Source organism: Kogia breviceps, chromosome 1, assembly GCF_026419965.1.
Source record: "Kogia breviceps isolate mKogBre1 chromosome 1, mKogBre1 haplotype 1, whole genome shotgun sequence".
Lineage (NCBI taxonomy): Eukaryota > Metazoa > Chordata > Mammalia > Artiodactyla > Physeteridae > Kogia > Kogia breviceps.
In genome coordinates, this window is record NC_081310.1 from 43,912,606 (window position 1) to 43,931,242 (window position 18,637).

The 18,637-nt window shown below is 39.4% G+C and overlaps 1 protein-coding gene across 3 annotated transcripts in view; it reads right to left on the reverse strand.

The window, feature by feature from the left end:
* FAM20B (FAM20B glycosaminoglycan xylosylkinase) overlaps positions 1 to 18,637 on the reverse strand; it is a 47,440-nt gene that overhangs the window by 24,522 nt on the left and 4,281 nt on the right. For all 3 annotated transcript variants that reach the window (XM_067030965.1, XM_059056483.2, XM_067030970.1), the window contains exon 2: positions 4,203 to 4,711. In XM_067030965.1, coding sequence (XP_066887066.1) covers positions 4,203 to 4,579 — 377 coding nt within the window. In that variant the 5' untranslated portion in view covers positions 4,580 to 4,711. The remainder of the gene's footprint in view (positions 1 to 4,202; positions 4,712 to 18,637) is intronic.

Consider the following 18,637-nt stretch of genomic DNA (forward strand, 5'->3'; position numbering starts at 1 on the left):
CAAAAGCTGACACTATTCAAGCACTTCTCTCTCCACTACAGCTGCAGGCTGTCCATAAAGATGGGCGACAGTCCTTGAATACCTTATTTCTCAGGACTCCAGAGGAGCCACAGGAAGATTTGTGGTGATGTGCAGTCCACTCCTTTCAGTGAAACATTAGAGAACTTTCCAGTACATGGAAAGGCTGCTTGGAGTGAAATGTAAAACCCTAGAAAAATCCAGGAACTTTGGGAGTAGGCTGGAGAAACAGGGAGGGAAGGAAAAGGGAAAGGAACAAGAATCAAAATGAAAGCACTGCATTGGGGTCCAAAGGTCTGAATCCTTAGTTCATGCTTTGGTTATGAGAAATAAGGAAAGTCAGAACTCTGGATCTTATTTTCCCCAGCTGTAAAATGAGTAGTTGGACTAGTTGATCTCCAAGGTCCCTTTCAGCACTTCCTAAGATCAGGCACTGACTTCTACCCACCCCCAGGCCCTTGCTGTCTTGTTCCTTTCCCACGGTAACTGCAGTTTTTGCCTGTGAAAATCAATTTACTTCCAGAAAGGATACAGCTTTGGGTTGGCCCAAAGGTTCGTTCAGTTAGTGAAAACGTTATTCAATAAAGATCTTTGTGAAAGTGAAAAATGTCTTTTTTTACTTAAAGCCCCATTAACTTGTTGGCCAAACCAATATACTGAAAAAAATCACTTTTATAATAATGTAGTAAAGAAAAATGTGCAAATAAAGGCATCACTGTATTCCTATATATTTCATGTACTATACAAATCTTCCATCTCTGGCAGGAGGACATGGACAACCAAGCTCCAGAAATGCTGAACCACAAGTGGCTGTTAAAGAAAAGTGCACGTCTAGACTTAGCAGAAAGGTCTTAGATCCTCCTCTCAACAGAGCAATCCATCTTAAGTCACTGACAGAGCAGCAAAATTCATATAGTAACTGCCAATAAATCACTCCTATCCTTCTGGTGAAGGACATCAGAATGTGACCAAGAACACTAATTTGCACTTACACTAGGACTAAATAGCCTCAGAAGCCCACAGGGTCAGAATAGCAATTTGCTGGGTGTTTGGGGGCTGGAGTCAATTTCTACAAGCACTTAAATGTACACCCACTTTCCCCACCGTGGGAGAGTGCCAGGTGTAATCAGCCCAGGTCAGTGTGTGCAGTGACTAGAGCGCTATCACCTACTGCAGGGGCTCGACAGCTTGTGGGAGGTGGGGCAGGAGCATCTCTGGAGCTGGGCATAGACAAGGGCTCTTCAGAAGGTGATAGGGGAGGAAGGGGCCGCACTGACGAGAACAAAGAGCTGGGTGTAGAGAGGAGGACCAGGCTGTGAGGGGCTGGCCACTAGGCTGTGCAAGCTGGGTTTTGTCTGGTGAGCAATGGGAATCCCTGGATATTTTAAAGTTGGGGAGCACAGTGATTATATGGGTATTTGGGAGAAGAATGAAAGTGGATTTCAGGATGGTCTGGAAGAGGAAAGTAATGGGAAGGCTGCAGTGGTAGTAAGAGATATAAGACAAAGCAACAGTGACTAAGGTTAGCTTATGCATTTATCTGCTGCCATGTCCACTAGTCACCAGTCTGGCCTCTTCCTCCCTCCAGTTATGCTTTGTCTGAATACCCCAGGCCTATCTGCAAAGCACCTGGACTAATACTAATGTTGCACACCATCAGTAGTATCTGTCTTCTAACACTTCCTGCTGTCCCACCTCACCTTCAATTCTTAGTGTACAAATAGTGGGTGTGGAGAGGGTACCCTTTTATTTAAACACAAAATGCCTGCAACTCATCTCTTTTTACATGAATTTAATTTTTGTTTTTAGTTTGTCTTCTTTCCATCACTCTGCTTATGCTGCGATCTCTCAGGCTACAAATCAAGAGGTCAAAGATCATATTTCAAAAGGAAAGCAGCAAAGTTTTGATGATGGGTGATCCATGTCATCTCTCTTACAGGAAGGCAAACAAATTTAAGAGAATCACACGTGTGTGGCAGAACACAAGCTGCTCACACTCTGACAGCTCCATTCGTTAATGCAGGGTGATCTTGTCAAGTTATTCTTTCTCAAGTTATTCTTTCTAAGTCTCAGTTTCTTACTCTGGAAATAGGAACTGTAACTGCCCACAGTTGTGACAAAGGTCAAAAGCATTAACAGATACAAAGGTACTCAGTGTAATGCCTGGCAAATAATGTGCATGCAACAGAAATTAGACCCAAGTCCCACATAACTATGCTTTTTCCTCATTACCTGCCAAACAGACTTTCTATTCTCCAAAAGTCTACTGCAATTTAAAACTTTCCTAATTTCCACATCTTCCACACACCATACTTCCCAGTTCCAGGCAAATGTAGATCCCTTCCATTTCTGGAATTCCAATAATATTAGCTCTCTGCTTGCCAATTATCTACAGATATTTGTGTCATGAAGGGAGCTAAGCCAACTACTCTGGTCACAGTGGTTTCTGCACTCCTTCACCCCATATTTCTTCTCCCACTCCAGCAAGAGACCCAAAGTTATGTGTTATAATTTTCTCAAAAGCTCTACTGAGGAATGAAAAATATGTTTAGTACATAGAAAATTTTGGACATTACAAATTTTGAGAAAATCCACTAGTAACTAATTCCTGTCAAAAGAATATAAATCACCATCATGTTAACCTATTTCAAATTCATATACAAACAGAAAACTTTTAAAAAATTAATTATACTATAGAATGGCCACACAAATTATCTCTGTAGATCCTTTAAAAAGTCCAAAGGGATCACTGTCTAACAACATATGATCTAGCCCTCTCTAGTTCAAATTTGGACTGAGGCAACTAAAATGGCCCAGTTCTCTGCTTAAAACAGGTAAAAGAAACAACAACAAGGTATCACTACACACATATTAGAATGACCAAAACCCAAAACACTGACAACACCAAATGCTGTTGAGGATGTGGAATAGCAAGAACTCTCATTCGCTGCTGATGGGAATGTAAAACGGTACAACTACTTTGGAAGACAGACTGGCAGTTTCCTACAAAATTAAACATACTCTTACCATATGATCCAGCAATTGGGCTCCTTGGTATTTACCCAAATGAACTAAGAACTTACATCTACACAATTCCTGCACATGAATGTTTACAGCAGCTTTATTCGTAACTGCCAAAACTCAGAGGCAACCAAGATGACCTTGAGTAGGTGAATGGATAAACAAATTGTGGTACAGCTATACAATGGAATATTATTTAGCAAAAAATATCAAGCCACAAAAAGACATGGAGGAACCTTAAGACACAGAGATAAGCGAATCTGAAAAGGTTACAAAAGGTATGATTCCAACTATATGGCATTCTGGAAAAGGCAAAACCATGGAGACAGTAAAAAGATTAGGGGTTGCCAGGGGTTCAGGGGAGGAAGGGAAGGATGAACAGATAGAACACAGGGGATGCTGAGGTCAGGGAAGCTATCTGTATGATACTGTAATGGTGAATACTTATTATAAGCTTATTGAAACTCTCACAGAATGTATAGCACAAAGAATGAACTTAATGTAAATTATGGACTTTAGTTAATAAATTAATATTGGCTCATCAACTGTAACAAATGTACTAATTTGATGGATGATGTTAATAATTGGAGAGACTGGGGAAAAGAGGGGAGGGGTATATAGGAACTTTCTGTACTCTCCCCCTGATTTTTCTGTAAACCTAAAATTGCTTAAAAAATAAAATAAAGCCTATTAATTCAAACAAAACCAAAGCTCAAGTGAAAGAATCACAGCTTTAGTGCTAAAAAGGACTTAAGTCACCCATCCAAAACCTACTCCAACTCTGGGTAACTCCTACTCCACAGCATCCCTGACATGTGGTTGCCCAGTCTTTAATTGTACACTTATGGTGACAAGTTGCTTATTTCCTAAACAATTCATTTTGTATCTCTAACATCTGGCACAAAGTAGATACTTGACAAATTTCAGAATCCAGGATAGCTCTAACTGTAAAATGTGCAATCTAATATTGAACCAAAACATATTCCTATACATTTCCCTTACTCAAAGAATCATGGAACATTAAGAGCTAGAAGAGACATCAGAGATCTTCTAGTCTCTCCTTCCCATTTTACTGAAGAGAATACCAAGAGAGGGAGATGAGCACTCATATAAATCCCAAGTTACAACTGAACAGCACAGATAACTTCAAGATGAAGACTTACCGCTTAGGTTTGAAGACAACTTTCTGTCCTCCTTCAAGTATCAGTAAGGCTTTCAGTTGTGTCCCTTTATAACCTACATCAGCTTTAATGATTTTCTTGGTGGCCATGGCATGCATGATTGCCCCCAGCTCTGGTGTCTCTTCAGGGTACACTTCCCGGGGAACCACCCACTGGGCTGCAATCTCCCAGGGAGACTGCAAGGTGTGGTCCAGCTTGGACACCAGCTCTACCCGCAAGCCAGCCATCATTCGGTGAAAGGCCCTCTGGTCCTCCCGGTTGGCAGCTGATGTATCTAAGTTGTCAATCAGGAAAACTTTGGTGAAGATAAAGATGACAAGGAGAATTGCTAACAGCACGACTCGCTGCTTTAGCTTCATGTTGACCTCTTTTCCTTCTCCCCTGACTACTCTCTCTCACTTATCAAGAAGAGCAGGTGGTGATTGTCAGCAAGGAGATTCCATGATTATACACACTGGTCCATTTCTTCACTGAGGTGCCTCCCATAATTCCTGCAAGCCCAAGTATAAAGCACAATTCAATCAGAAATTCTGTCCTTCCACCCCTGAATCTTTTGCAAGCCTCAAATATATTACTCACCATTTTAGCCTTGCTAATCCTATGCCCGAGAAGACCCAATAATTTAAAATGAACTGGTGCAAGGAAGGACCTAATAGTTAAGAACCGGGTACATAGAAAACTTAAAAGCAAATACTACCGTTTTAACAGGGTGCAGAGCCATCTAGGAGCCATTTGGATGGCTACTAATTCCTAGAAACCAAAACAATAGGAAAAAGCACAAAAAAGTAAAACATTAAGATATACATAACTCCTTAACTTTCATTTTTACCTTTCAAAATCCATAAAGGACTTTTGAATATCCAAAACCACCAGTATTTGGTAACTTTTCAGTTATCTCCTCCAAATATAAGTTTTATGACACGTTATAAGACAGGAACTCCTAAAAATGCCAAAGAGGGTACAGAGGAGAGTAATAACTCCCTCTAGCAATCCTGGACATGTCTGTCATATCTGCTATTCATGTATCTAAATACAACAAACACCCAGATATGTATCTCTACTTAATCAGTCTTCTACTAATTATTTTTCAAAATTAAAAACCCTGTAAAATATGGATAATCAAATCTGGATAAGTTAGGTAAAGGAAAAACATATCCCTATACCATCTGGCTATTAGTAGAACATGACCAGAAAACTAATGAAACCTGGTACTAGAGCAACACTATGAAATCTGGGCTGGTCGGGCACATAGCAAAGATACTGATGTTACAGACATAAAGAAGTGCTGCTTCCGGTGTGGGATGCACCACCCTCTGGTCAATTCTGAAGCTAAAAGATTCCAAATACAAGATTTTTGCAAGGGTGTCAAGAACATACAATTCAGCCTCATTTGCATGCTGACAGGTTGCTTTCCACTCCACAGGGCCATTTAAAAACATGCACACGCTCACTTTGCTACATGCCTACAGGCAGCACGCACTGGGCTAAGACAAAGATGACAAGAAGATAACAGGGTGTTGCTTCACTCTCCAATTCATTTAACAACCCAAACCATTAATTGAAAAAATAAAACCAATACAAAAGATAGGACAAACGATTCAGGCTGAGACACTCCCACCCAAACTGGAGACTGCTCCCATAATAACAGCTGGAAACACATCCAAAAACAGTCTACTAGATCAACAGTGTGTTCTAAGGGCAGCACCTTGCTCAGAGCTTGCTGACATGCAGTTTATTCGTGATTAACCTCTCTTCCCATTCATTTTCATAAAGATGGGAAAGAGAGAGTCACATTCAAATTCTAATTATCTCCAGCCACCTGTTTTGTTGCATCATCATCTCCCAGGGAGTACATAACACTATTAGCTGAAACACAGGCAACTCAAGTATATCCAAAATGTAACTGTGATGGTATCAAGTTTGGTGTGAAACTCAGTAAAACAGTTCCCTGTGATTACTGATAACAGCAATGCTAGTAGAGCAGATTTCAGAGATTTTTGCTAGTTCCAACATGACCTAAGCCACACAACTTCTTCAATTATTTGTTCAGCAGTACACATCTCTGGCTGCAGTGGTAAAAGGTAACATGGAAATCTCCCTGTGTCAGCAATCATTTCCTCAGCACCTCCAGCTGCAACTACCTCCTGCTGAGGCACAAAGGGGTCAGATGAACAGCCTTTCACTTCCTACAAAACCCTCCTCAGGACTAAAGTCTGGTTAACCCGTGAATTTCTAATGATGCTGCTCATTTCATTTAGAATGAAGAAATTCCTCCCTTATGCTATATAAACAAATTATATCTAAACATTTAGCACAAAGGTTAGGGAGAGTGAGGGCTTTTTTTTTTTTTTTTTTTTTTTTAAATCACCAATGCAATAGGAAGTTCTAGTAGCTCCAAAATTCAAACAAAACAGAGTCTGTATGCTTTTCAATTTTGAAATCTCATTACCTTCTGATGGTCCTCAGAATAGCACATTCATCAGTTCAGGGCTGCAGATAATTCATCCACTCAACTAGGACAGAAATTTCTATTAAGTGAACTGAAGAGTTCAACTGTTACCTCACTTCACTATTTACCTCTGCAGATTAGTAGTGAGGGCAGGTTTAACGAAGGGGCTGAACAAGTTTTCCTGTTTGTGATTAGTCACCACATCCTGGTAGAACAAGTAAGATTGCAAATGGACACTGTTCTCTACAACTGCCCGTCATGCCCACAGCCATCGACTTCATTTAGTGCTCAGCATCTTCTACTGGATCCCTGAAAGAACTGCCTCTGGGCCTCCAGGTCCTCCAATCCAGACTAGATAATGCAGCAAAATCATATTTCTAATCACATCCCATTTTTGAGTTCTATAAGTCCCTTATCAAGGCATTAAAGCCCTACCCTAAATGACTTCGGCCAATCTGCATTGCTAGGCATCACTCTCCTTCTCTTCACTCATCACTTGTCAGCATCTACCACAAACATGGTCCCCTAAGTCACTCCTCACTGGATCTTTCTCAAAATTCCTCTAGCTCTTATCTTTTCTTCCCATATTCTCCTGTTTAAAGCCTAATTAAGCTTTCAAGGGCCATCTCCAAAGCCATTTCTGGTCTCTCCTCACACTCCATAGTAACTAACCTCTCTCTCATCTTTAGACCAGTACTTAACTACATTCTGCCTTATCCAGTGTCTTCTTGTATGTCATTCTCAATCCCCCTCTCAGAATCCTGGCTCCTTAGTGATCTTAACTACCTTTGCACTCCCTGCAGTACGTAGCATAGTAAGGGTAGATGCATTATTCATCTAACCTGAACAAACTACTGCAAATGAGGCTATGCAAGTATCTTAGGACTCTGCTGTTAATTTCCTCGGTATTTTGGTATCAAATGAGTATGTATTAACTGGCACCTTAATGTTGGCTGTCCTTAATTAGCTCTCCTTTTTTTGGGAATCTACTTCTCTACCAACACTCTACTCAATTTAGTTGGTAGTTTCAGAGTACAGTCTCTTTTTCTAAGTACTGACAGTTCAGAAAGAGGTTTTCATTAGCTGGAAAGCTGCTACTCCTTCAGCCTACAGGGCAAGCACTAAGATATTAAAGAAATCGACAACGTAGAGGTTTTAGTGGAATTTTTACAAAGTTTATGAGTTTGTAAGACTCCTATTCCAGAAAAATATATTAGATACACGATACAGAATAATTCCATCCTCTAATAACAGTAGACTCTTTTACTCTTTACAATGATCCCCTTCTCTCCTGTATGCTTGAGAGGGGAGGGTACCCAAGACAGTCTCCATGCTGTATTATCTTCTTTTCTTACTTAGACAGCAGCATACTATGCACACTCTGCAAACTGGGTTTCTAAGAGGATCCCCCCTTTCAGATACTAAGAAAATGAAAGCAAGCTCACTGGGTATACCTCAAGTTATTCATGAAAACTTCTCTTGCATTACCAGGAGCCTGCCTGCTATATTTCATGCCCTCACCTCCTGTATAAATGCCTCTAACAGTGTAACATTGTCCAGTTATATTATGGTCATTTATTTTAATGTTTTGGTTATGTGAAACAGAGCCTACCTCAAAGAACAGTCTCAAGGTAATAACATAACTCAAAAAATGTTAAATATAAAAAGGCAGGGCAAATGTAAGTCTTCACACTAAAAGCTGGTATAAATTCCCAGACTGGAGTTCTGGAAGGTAGAAGCTTATTAAGGAATGTTCATACTGAACCCTGGTTTCAAGACTAGAATCCTCTGTTCAAGAATCTGGCTGATGTCTGGAGGAACACATACAGAAATACACATCAGTGCAGAGATCTGTTAGTCATCAGCTGATAAAATTCAATATATGTAGCTGCTGAGGAACATGCAAAGACCTCACCCCAACACTTATTACCTTACCAAGGGCTCCCATAAGCCACCAGTGAGGTTCCAAGCCTTATCAGTAGCAGTGCCATGTTGTATCGCCCTCTGATCAAGTGACAACCTCACGCTACTTCTCCGAAGGTCACGGAGAAGAAATCCCAACTTCTGCTCATAGCAACTAAAGTGAAGGCTTCAGTAATACTCTTTTTTTTGTGCTTCCAATTCAGTGGTCAAATCAAGTTCTTACCACATGAAGGGAATGTAACATGCTTTGTAAGTGTCAAATACTGGAAGAAAACATTCCGTATGAACATTTCATACAGAGGGCTATTAACAAAGTAGATGGTGAAGGGGGTAGAATTTATTATATAACTAGTAAAATATCTTATCATGTTTACTCACACAATCTCCTTACCCTTGATCCTGAGTAGAAATTACAAGGACACTTTTACAAACTTCTTCTTTGGTCACACTGTTGGTCTCAGCAAACCTCTGAAGGTTTTGTTAGTATAAAAGGTAAGACCTGAATTTAGTTAAGAGTTTTTGGTTGACTGTCTACAAAGACAGACACCAACAAGTCCTCCCATCAGGAGGTGGAATCTATTTTTCCTTCCCCTGAATCTGGGCTAGCTTTGTAACTTGCTTTGATCAACAGAATGCTGTGGAAGTGGCTGTGTACTAGGTGTCTTAAAAGACCTAACAGCTTCCATTTGGGGCCAAGCTACTATGTAAAGCAGCTCAGGCTAGACTACTGAATGATGGGAGACCTGGCCAGCCCCTAGTTATTCTGGCCACTCAAGCTAAGTGCCAGACACAGAAGTGAAGCCATTAAGGGCATTCCAGTTCCAACTGAGGCCCCAGCTAAATACAGCCACCCATCTGACTCCAGCCTGTATCATGTGGGTAGAAGAACCAGTCAGCTGGGCACAGTTGATCTATATAGTCATGAGAAACAACAAATCATTTAGTCTTATGCCACTAAATTTGGGGGTAATTTGTAAAACCCAGCATTCTCACATCTATTCTGTCCATATCAACTATTTGGGAGACATTAAATTAACCATTAATACAAATAAAGACTGGATTAATAAATAATTAAGGTCTCTTAAAGGTAACACAAGAAAAAAACAGAATCTCAAATGGATCATTTACTAAAGTCCCTTTATATACTTTAGAGCAATCAAGGCTAACCTTACATACTCACAAACTCACACAACTATACACACCCAGTTTATAAAGCCTAACCTTTAAACTTCAGCCAAAATTACAACCCTTTAGTACAACAACAAAAAAAATTTAAAACACACATACTTTCACCTTGGGGTAAGTCTGATATACTGCCCTTTTGTTAATTGGTGGTGACATTAGAGCACTGTGCTACATTCTTACTAGCTGCCCCCTAGAAATAAATGCAGTCTCTCCTGATGGTTAGTGACATTTATTATAAGTAAAATAAAGAGCATTCAGAAATCTCTCCACTTATCATTGTGTGTTTCTAGCTAGGAAGTCAAAACCTCTAATACCAATTGGCATCCAGTTTTTAATTACATGAATAAATCCCTATTATCCTCAGAAAACGAACCTACTCCTGCACTGCCACCACTGCCCACAACAGCATAATACTGTTCTTTTACACGTTCAATTGGGAGTCCTCAACTAAGACAAAATCTAACAACAAGTAATATCATTAATCAGTATCTACATACAGTTTTCCTTTCCCTGCTAACTCTCCACTTAAGAAGCAGCTTAATTCACCTTCTTTCTAAATATAAACTCTTCTGTAGCAGAAGGGTTAAGAATATGTGCTCTGGATTCAGAATGCCTGGGTCTGAATGCCTGCTAACCTCTCTGGGCCTCAGTTTCCTCATATGGAAAATGAAATAAGAACACTATTACCTGACTCACAGAATTGTTCAAAATGAGTGTCATTACCATGCGTACTGTGCTAAAATTAGTGCTTGGACAACCTCTAGTAATTCTTGTTGGTCATTATTATCGTATCGAAAACCCAAAAAGGACTTCCTGAGGAGAAAGAATGACAAAGAAAATAACCCTCGGCAACAGGTTCGGAAGATGGCGGAAAAGTAAGATGTGGAGATCACCCTTCCTCTCCACAGATACATCAGAAATACATCTACATGTGGAACTGCTCCTTCAGGACAGTGGTCCACAAGAGACCTCCCAGTTCCACATAATATCAAACGGCAAAAATCTCCCAGAGATCTCCATCTCAACACCAAGACTCAGCTTCACTCAAAGACCAGCAAGCTACAGTGCTGGACACTGTATGCCAAACAACTAGCAAGACAGGAACACAGCCCCATCCATTAGCAGAGAGGCTGCCTAAAATCATAATAAGGCTACAGACACCCCAAAACACACCACCAGACGTGGACCTGCTCACCAGAAAGACAAGATCCAGATTCATCCACCAGAACACAGGCACTAGTCCCCTCAACCAGGAAACCTACTCAACCCACTGAACCAACCTTAGCCACTGCAGACAGAAACCAAAAACAACTGGAACTATGAACCTGCAGCCTGCAAAAAGGAGACCCCAAACACAGTAAGATAAGCAAAATGAAAAGACAGAAAAACACACAGCAGATGAAGGAGCAAGGTAAAAACACACCAGACCTAACAAATGAAGAGGAAATAGGCAGTCTACCTGAAAAAGAATTCAGAATGATAGTAAAGATGATCCAAAATCTTGGAAATAGAATAGACAAAATGAAAGAAACATTTAACAAGGACCTAGAAGAACTAAAGAGGAAACAAGCAATGATGAACAACACAATAAATGAAATTTAAAATAATCTAGATGGGATCAATAGCAGAATAACTGAGGCAGAAGAACGGATAAGTGACCTGGAAGATAAAATAGTGGAAATAATTACTGCAGAGCAGAAGAAAGAAAAAAGAATGAAAAGAACTGAGGACAGTCTCAGAGACCTCTGGGACAACATTAAATGCACCAACACTCGAATTATAGGGGTCCCAGAAGAAGAAGAGAAAAAGAAAGGGACTGAGAAAATATTTGAAGAGATTATAGTTGAAAACTTCCCTAATATGGGAAAGGAAGTAGTTAACCAAATCCAGGAAGCACAGAGAGTCCCATACAGGATAAACCCAAGGAGAAACAGGTCAACACATATTAATCAAACTATCAAAAATTAAATACAAAGAAAACATATTAAAAGCAGCAAGGTAAAATCAACAAATAACACACAAGGGAATCCCCATAAGGTTAACAGCTGATCTTTCAGCAGAAACTCTGCAAGCCAGAAGGGAGTGGCAGGACATATTTAAAGTGATGAAGGAGAAAAACCTACAACCAAGATTACTCCACCCAGCAAGGATCTCATTGAGATTTGATGGAGAAATTAAAAACCTTACAGACAAGCAAAAGCTGAGAGAGTTCAGCACCACCAAACCAGCTTTACAACAAATGCTAAAGGAACTTCTCTAGGCAAGAAACACAAGAGAAGGAAGAGACCTACAAGAACACACCCGAAACAATTAAGTACATGGTAATAGGAACATACATATCAATAATTACCTTAAATGTAAATGGATTAAATGCTCCCACCAAAAGACACAGACTGGCTGAATGGATACGAAAACAAGACCCATCTATATGCTGTCTACAAGAGACCCACTTCAGACCCAGGGACACATACAGACTGAAAGTGAGGGGATGGAAAAAGATATTCCATACAAATGGAAATCAGAAGAAAGCTGGAGTAGCAATTCTCATATCAGACAAAACAGACTTTAAAATAAAGACTATTACAAGAGACAAAGGACACTACATAATGATGAAGGCATCGATCCATGAAGAAGATATAACAATTGTAAATATCTATGCACCCAACACAAGAGCACCTCAATACATAAGGCAAATACTAACAGCCATAAAAGGAGAAATCAACAGTAACACACTCATAGTAGAGGACTGTAACACCCCACTTTCACCAATGGACAGATCATCCAAAATGAAAATAAATAAGGAAACACAAGTTTTAAATGATACATTAAACAAGTTGGACTTAATTGATATTTATAGGACATTCCATCCAAAAACAACAGAATACACATTTTTCTCAAGTGCTCATGGAACATTCTCCAGGATAGATCATATCTTGGGTCACAAATCTAGCCGTGGTAAATTTAAGAAAACTGAAATCATATCAAGTATCTTTTCTGACCACAACACTATGAGACTAGATAGCAATTACAGGAAAAGATCTGTAAAAAATACAAACACCTGGAGTCTAAACAATACACTACTTAATAACGAAGTGATCACTGAAGAAATCAAAGAGGAAATAAAAAAATACTTAGAAACAAATGACAATGGAGACATGACAACCCAAAACCTATGGGATGCAGCAAAAGCAGTTCTAAGAGGGAAGTTTATAGCAATACAATCCTACCTTAAGAAACAGGAAACATCTCAAATAAACAACCTAACTTTGCACCTAAAGCAATTAGAGAAAGAAGAACAAAAATACCCCAAATTTAGCAGAAGGAAAGAAATCGTAAAGATCAGATCAGAAATAAATGAAAAAGAAACGATGGCAAAGATCAATAGAACTAAAAGCTGGTTCTTTGAGAAGATAAATAAAATTGATAAACCATTAGCCAGACTCATCAAGAAAAAAAATGGAGAAGACTCAAATCAATAGAATTAGAAAAGAAAAAGGAGATGTAACAACTGACACTGCAGAAATACAAAAGGTTATGAGAGATTACTACAAGCAACTGTATGCCAATAAAATGGACAACCTGGAAGAAATGGAAAAATTCTTAGAAATGCACAACCTGCCAAGACTGAACCAGGAAGAAATAGAAAATATGAACAGACCAATCACAAGCACTGAAATTGAAACTGTGATTAAAAATCTTCCAACAAACAAAAGCCCAGGACCAGATGGCTTCACAGGCGAATTCTATCAAACATTTAGAGAAGAGCTAACACCTATCCTTCTCAAACTCTTCCAAACGATAGTAGAGGGAGGAACACTCCCATGCTCATTCTATGAGGCCACCATAACCCTGATACCAAAACCAGACAAAGACGTCACAAAGAAAGAAAACTACAGGCCAATATCACTGATGAACATAGATGCAAAAACCCTCAACAAAATACTAGCAAACAGAATGCAACAGCACATTAAAAAGATCATACATCATGATCAAGTGGGGTTTATCCCAGGAATGCAAGGGTCCTTCAATATACGCAAATCAATCAATGTGATACACCATATCAACAAACTGAAGGAGAAAAACCTTTTGATCATCTCAACAGATGCAGAGAAAGTTTTTGACAAAATTCAACACCAATTTATGATAAAAACCCTGCAGAAAGTAGGCATACAGGGAACTTTCCTCAACATAATAAAGGCCATATATGGCAAACCCACAGCCAGCATTTTTCTCAATGGTGAAAAACTGAAACCATTTCCACTAAGATCAGGAACAAGACAAGGTTGCCCACTCTCACCAGTTATTCAACATAGTTTTGGAAGTTCTAGCCACAGCAATCAGAGAAGAAACAGAAATAAAAGGAATCTAAATCGGAAAAGAAGAAGTAAAGCTGTCACTGTTTGCAGATGACATGATACTATACATAGAGAATCCTAAAGATGTTACCAGAAAACTACCAGAGCTAATCAATGAATTTGGTAAAGTAGCAGGATACAAAATTAATGCACAGAAATCTCTGGCATTCTTATACACGAATGATGAAAAATCTGAGAGTGAAATTAAGAAAACACTCCCATTTACCACTGCAACAAAAAGAATAAAATATCTAGGAATAAACCTACCTACGGAAACAAAAGACCTGTATGCAGAAAACGATAAGACACTGATGAAAGAAATTAAAGATGATACAAATAGGTGGAGAAGTATACCATGTTCTTGGATTGGAAGAATCAACATTGTGAAAATGACTCTACTACCCAAAGCAATCTACAGATTCAATGCAATCCCTATCAAACTACCACTGGCATTTTTTACAGAACTAAAACAAAAAATTTCACAATTTGTATGGAAACACAAAAGACTCCGAATACCCAAAGCAATCTTGAGAACGAAAAATGGAGCTGGAGGAATCAGGCTCCCCAACTTCAGACTCTATTACAAAGCTACAGTACTCAAAGACAGTATGGTACTGGCACAAGAACAGAAATATAGATCAATGGAACAGGATAGAAAGCCCAGAGATAAACCCACACACATATGGTCACCTTATCTTTGATAAAGGAAGCAAGAATATACAGTGGAGAAAAGACAGCCTCTTCAATAAGTGGTGTTGGGAAAACTGGACAGCTACATGTAAAAGTATGAAATTAGAACACTCCCTAACACCATACACAAAAATAAACTCAAAATGGGTTAAAGACCTAAATGTTAAGGCCAGACACTATCAAACTCTTAGAGGAAAACATAGGCAGAACACTCCATGACATAAATCACAGCAAGATCCTTTTTGACACACCTCCTACAGAAATGGAAATAAACACAAAAATAAACAAATGGGATCTAATGAAACTTAAAAGCTTTTGCACAGCAAAGGATACCATAAACAAGACCAAAAGACAACCCTCAGAATGGGAGAAAATAGTTGCAAATGAAGCAACTGACAAAGGATTAATATCCAAAATTTATAAGCAACTCATGCAGCTCCATAACAAAAAAACAAACAACCAAATCCAAAAATGGGCAGAAGAACTAAATAGACATTTCTCCAAGAACATATACAGATTGCCAACAAACACATGAAAGAATGCTCAACATCATTAATCATTAGAGAAATGCAAATCAAAACTACAATGAGATATCATCTCACACCGGTCAGAATGGCCATCATCAAAAACTCTAGAAACAATAAATGCTGGAGAGGGTGTGGAGAAAAGGGAACACTCTTGCATTGTTGGTGGGAATGTAAATTGATACAGCCACTATGGAGAACAGTATGGAGGTTCCTTAAAAAACTAAAAATAGAACTACCATACGACCCTGCAATCCCACTACTGGGCATATACCCTGAGGAAACCATAATGCAAAAAGAGTCAAGTACCAAAATGTTCATTGCAGCTCTATTTACAGTAGTCAGGACATGGAAGCAACCTAAGTGTCCATCAACAGATGAATGGATAAAGAAGATGTGGCACATATATACAATGGAATATTACTCAGACATAAAAAGAAACGAAATTGAGTTATTTGTAGTGAGGTGGATGGACTTGGAGTCTGTCATACAGAGTGAAGTAAGTCAAAAGCAGAAAAACAAATACCGTATGCTAACACATATATATGGAATCTAAGAAAAAAAAAAGTCATGAAGAGCCTAGGGGTAGAATGGGAATAAAACACAGACCTACTAGAGCATGGCCTTGAGGATATGGAGAGGGGGAAGGGTAAGCTGAGACGAAGTGAGAGAGTGGCATGGACATATATACACTACCAAACGTAAAATAGATAGCTAGTGGGAAGCAGCCGCATGGCACAGGGAGATCAGCTAGGTGCTTTGTGACCACGTAGAGGGGTGGGATAGGGAGGGTGGGAGACGCAAGAGGGAAGAGACATGGGAACATATGTATAACTGATTCACTTTGTTGTAAAGCAGAAACTAACACACCATTGTAAAGCAATTATACTCCAATAAAGAGGTTTAAACAATTTTAAGAAAAAATAATAATTAAAAAAAAGAAAAAAAAAAGGAAATAACCCTCATTGGTTGTCTTCTGGGTTACACAGTCAGGGGCTGGATACCTATGTTGTATTACCAAGAGTTCTAGTAATCTTATATTCCTGAACTAAATCCTTTCCTAAATTTGAGGAGTAGCTAAGGCTGTAAGCAAGTAGTTTTCTTCAGAGTGGGTACCAAGTGAAGCAGAAGACTGGGAGGTTATGTCACTAATTTGACCAACCTGTTTCTCTTCTCTACAAAGTTCAATTCTACCACATTCGATGTAAGTGAAACAGATGGGAAGCATGAACTTTTTCTATTTCACAAAAGCAGCCGAATAGAATGCCCTTCACAATATTCTTCAGTTTGGAAAATCAAATCTGTGTTTTAAAGATGACAGCTTTGCAGGTGTTTTAAAGATGACAGCTTTGCAGGTCCTAAAGCTTTTAAGATAAGCTCTGAAGTAACCTAAGTTACAGGTACAGAAAAGCAAATCTCCATATAGTCTGAATTGGTTCAAGTGCTATATATTCCTCACAATTTTCTCTTCCACTTAAATAATTATTCGCATATGTAAACTTTTTTTGGTGTGAAATCCTCTAACAGTTCCCTGTGAAGGAACGAAAATGATCACCAGACATTAATGAAGCATAAAGTAGCCTTTCTTCCTGGTGTGAGAGTAAAACTGAAACAGGCTATGGAGTGTTTGTTCCCTCTTTGAAAAAAACTCAACTCCTGCAACCTGTCCCATTTAAACCTTGATTTAGGGCAACCCTCCAATGCTCTTCCTTGAAAAATGAAAAGAAAAAACCTTCAGCTCATACTGCGAGTGAGATTTGTTCTAAAAAGCCAACACATGCAATGTTCACTGATCTAGAAACTCTGTAGAAATGCCTAAGAATTTGCAGTGTTTCAAATGGGCCAGGTATAATGAACTTTCCTAAGTTCCAGGTATTTCACTGCTCAATTATCGGTACCTAACAACCATTTAAGGCTATGTAGGATATAATTACTATATAGCATAGAAATATGGAATTTCAAATCATATAACATTTACTTCAGATTTTCATGTTTTCCATCTTTATTGTTCAGTTCACTACAGTATATATATATATATATATATATATATATATATATATATATTTTTTTTTTTTTTTTTTTTTCCGGTACGCCGGCCTCTCACTGTTGTGGCCTCTCCCGTTGCGGAGCACAGGCTCTACACGTATAGGCTCAGAGGCCATGGCTCACGGGCCCAGCCTCTCCGCGGCATGTCGGATCCTCCCGGACCGGGGCACAAACCCATGTCCCCTGCATCGGCAGGCAGACTCTCAACCACTGCGCCACCAGAGAAGCCCCACTACAGTTCTTGAAAAGGTATGTAAGCTTTATTCAACAGTGACACCTCACACTTTTTTTTTTTTTCCCCCCGGTACGCGGGCCTCTCACTGCTGTGGCCTCTCCCGTTGCGGAGCGCAGGCTCCAGACGCGCAGGCCCAGCGGCCATGGCTCACGGGCCTAGCCGCTCCGCGGCATGTGGAATCTTCCCGGACTGGGGCACAAACCTGTGTCCCCTGCATCAGCAGGCGGAGTCTCAATCACTGCACCACCAGGGAAGCCCTGACACCTCACACTTTTAACTTTATGTTCTAGGGTATGTCAAACTGACAGGCCACAGATCACTTTAGAATAGGAACCCCAAGCAGGTCTGTGCTGAGTTATGGCTGAGTGGCTCCAGGCACGATCCCTTGTTATATATGAATATAAATGCACACACACACATACATACATACACACATATATTTTTTGGCATGCCTGTCTCCTCTACCCTATTGTAAGTTCCTCAAGGACAGGGGATATATTTTACTCTCTGTAGTTCCAAGTAACCTAGCACAGTGCAGGGCACATGAGAGGTACTGGATAAATGCTTATTGAATAAAAGGAGTGAAGAGCAAGGGAGAGAGACCTTTATGGTTGTAAGAATTTCTTCAGCTCTTTGGTTTAAAGATGGCCTCTTTTTTTTTTTTAACAGGCATAGGGAAACTAAGTCATGTGATGAATTCAGATACACAGCACAGTAAGAATGTTGAAATGTCAAATATGTATACCAACTTTATATACTCAATTTTAAATTGCTGCCTTCTGTACACCTTGCTTCCATCTTTCAAGGCAACTGCTATTGCCAAGCTGTTGTGTGGTGTTGGTTTGGACTGGGAGTAAAGATGATCTGGAAATGCTAAGAGGAAGATTGGAGACGGTCCAACATTGCCCAAGAATGATACAAGACAGAGCTGGAATCAAATTTTCAAGTATTATTGGCAATGCTTTCTGAAATGAGAACCAACACTGGTATTTCCATATCATTTTCTTTTT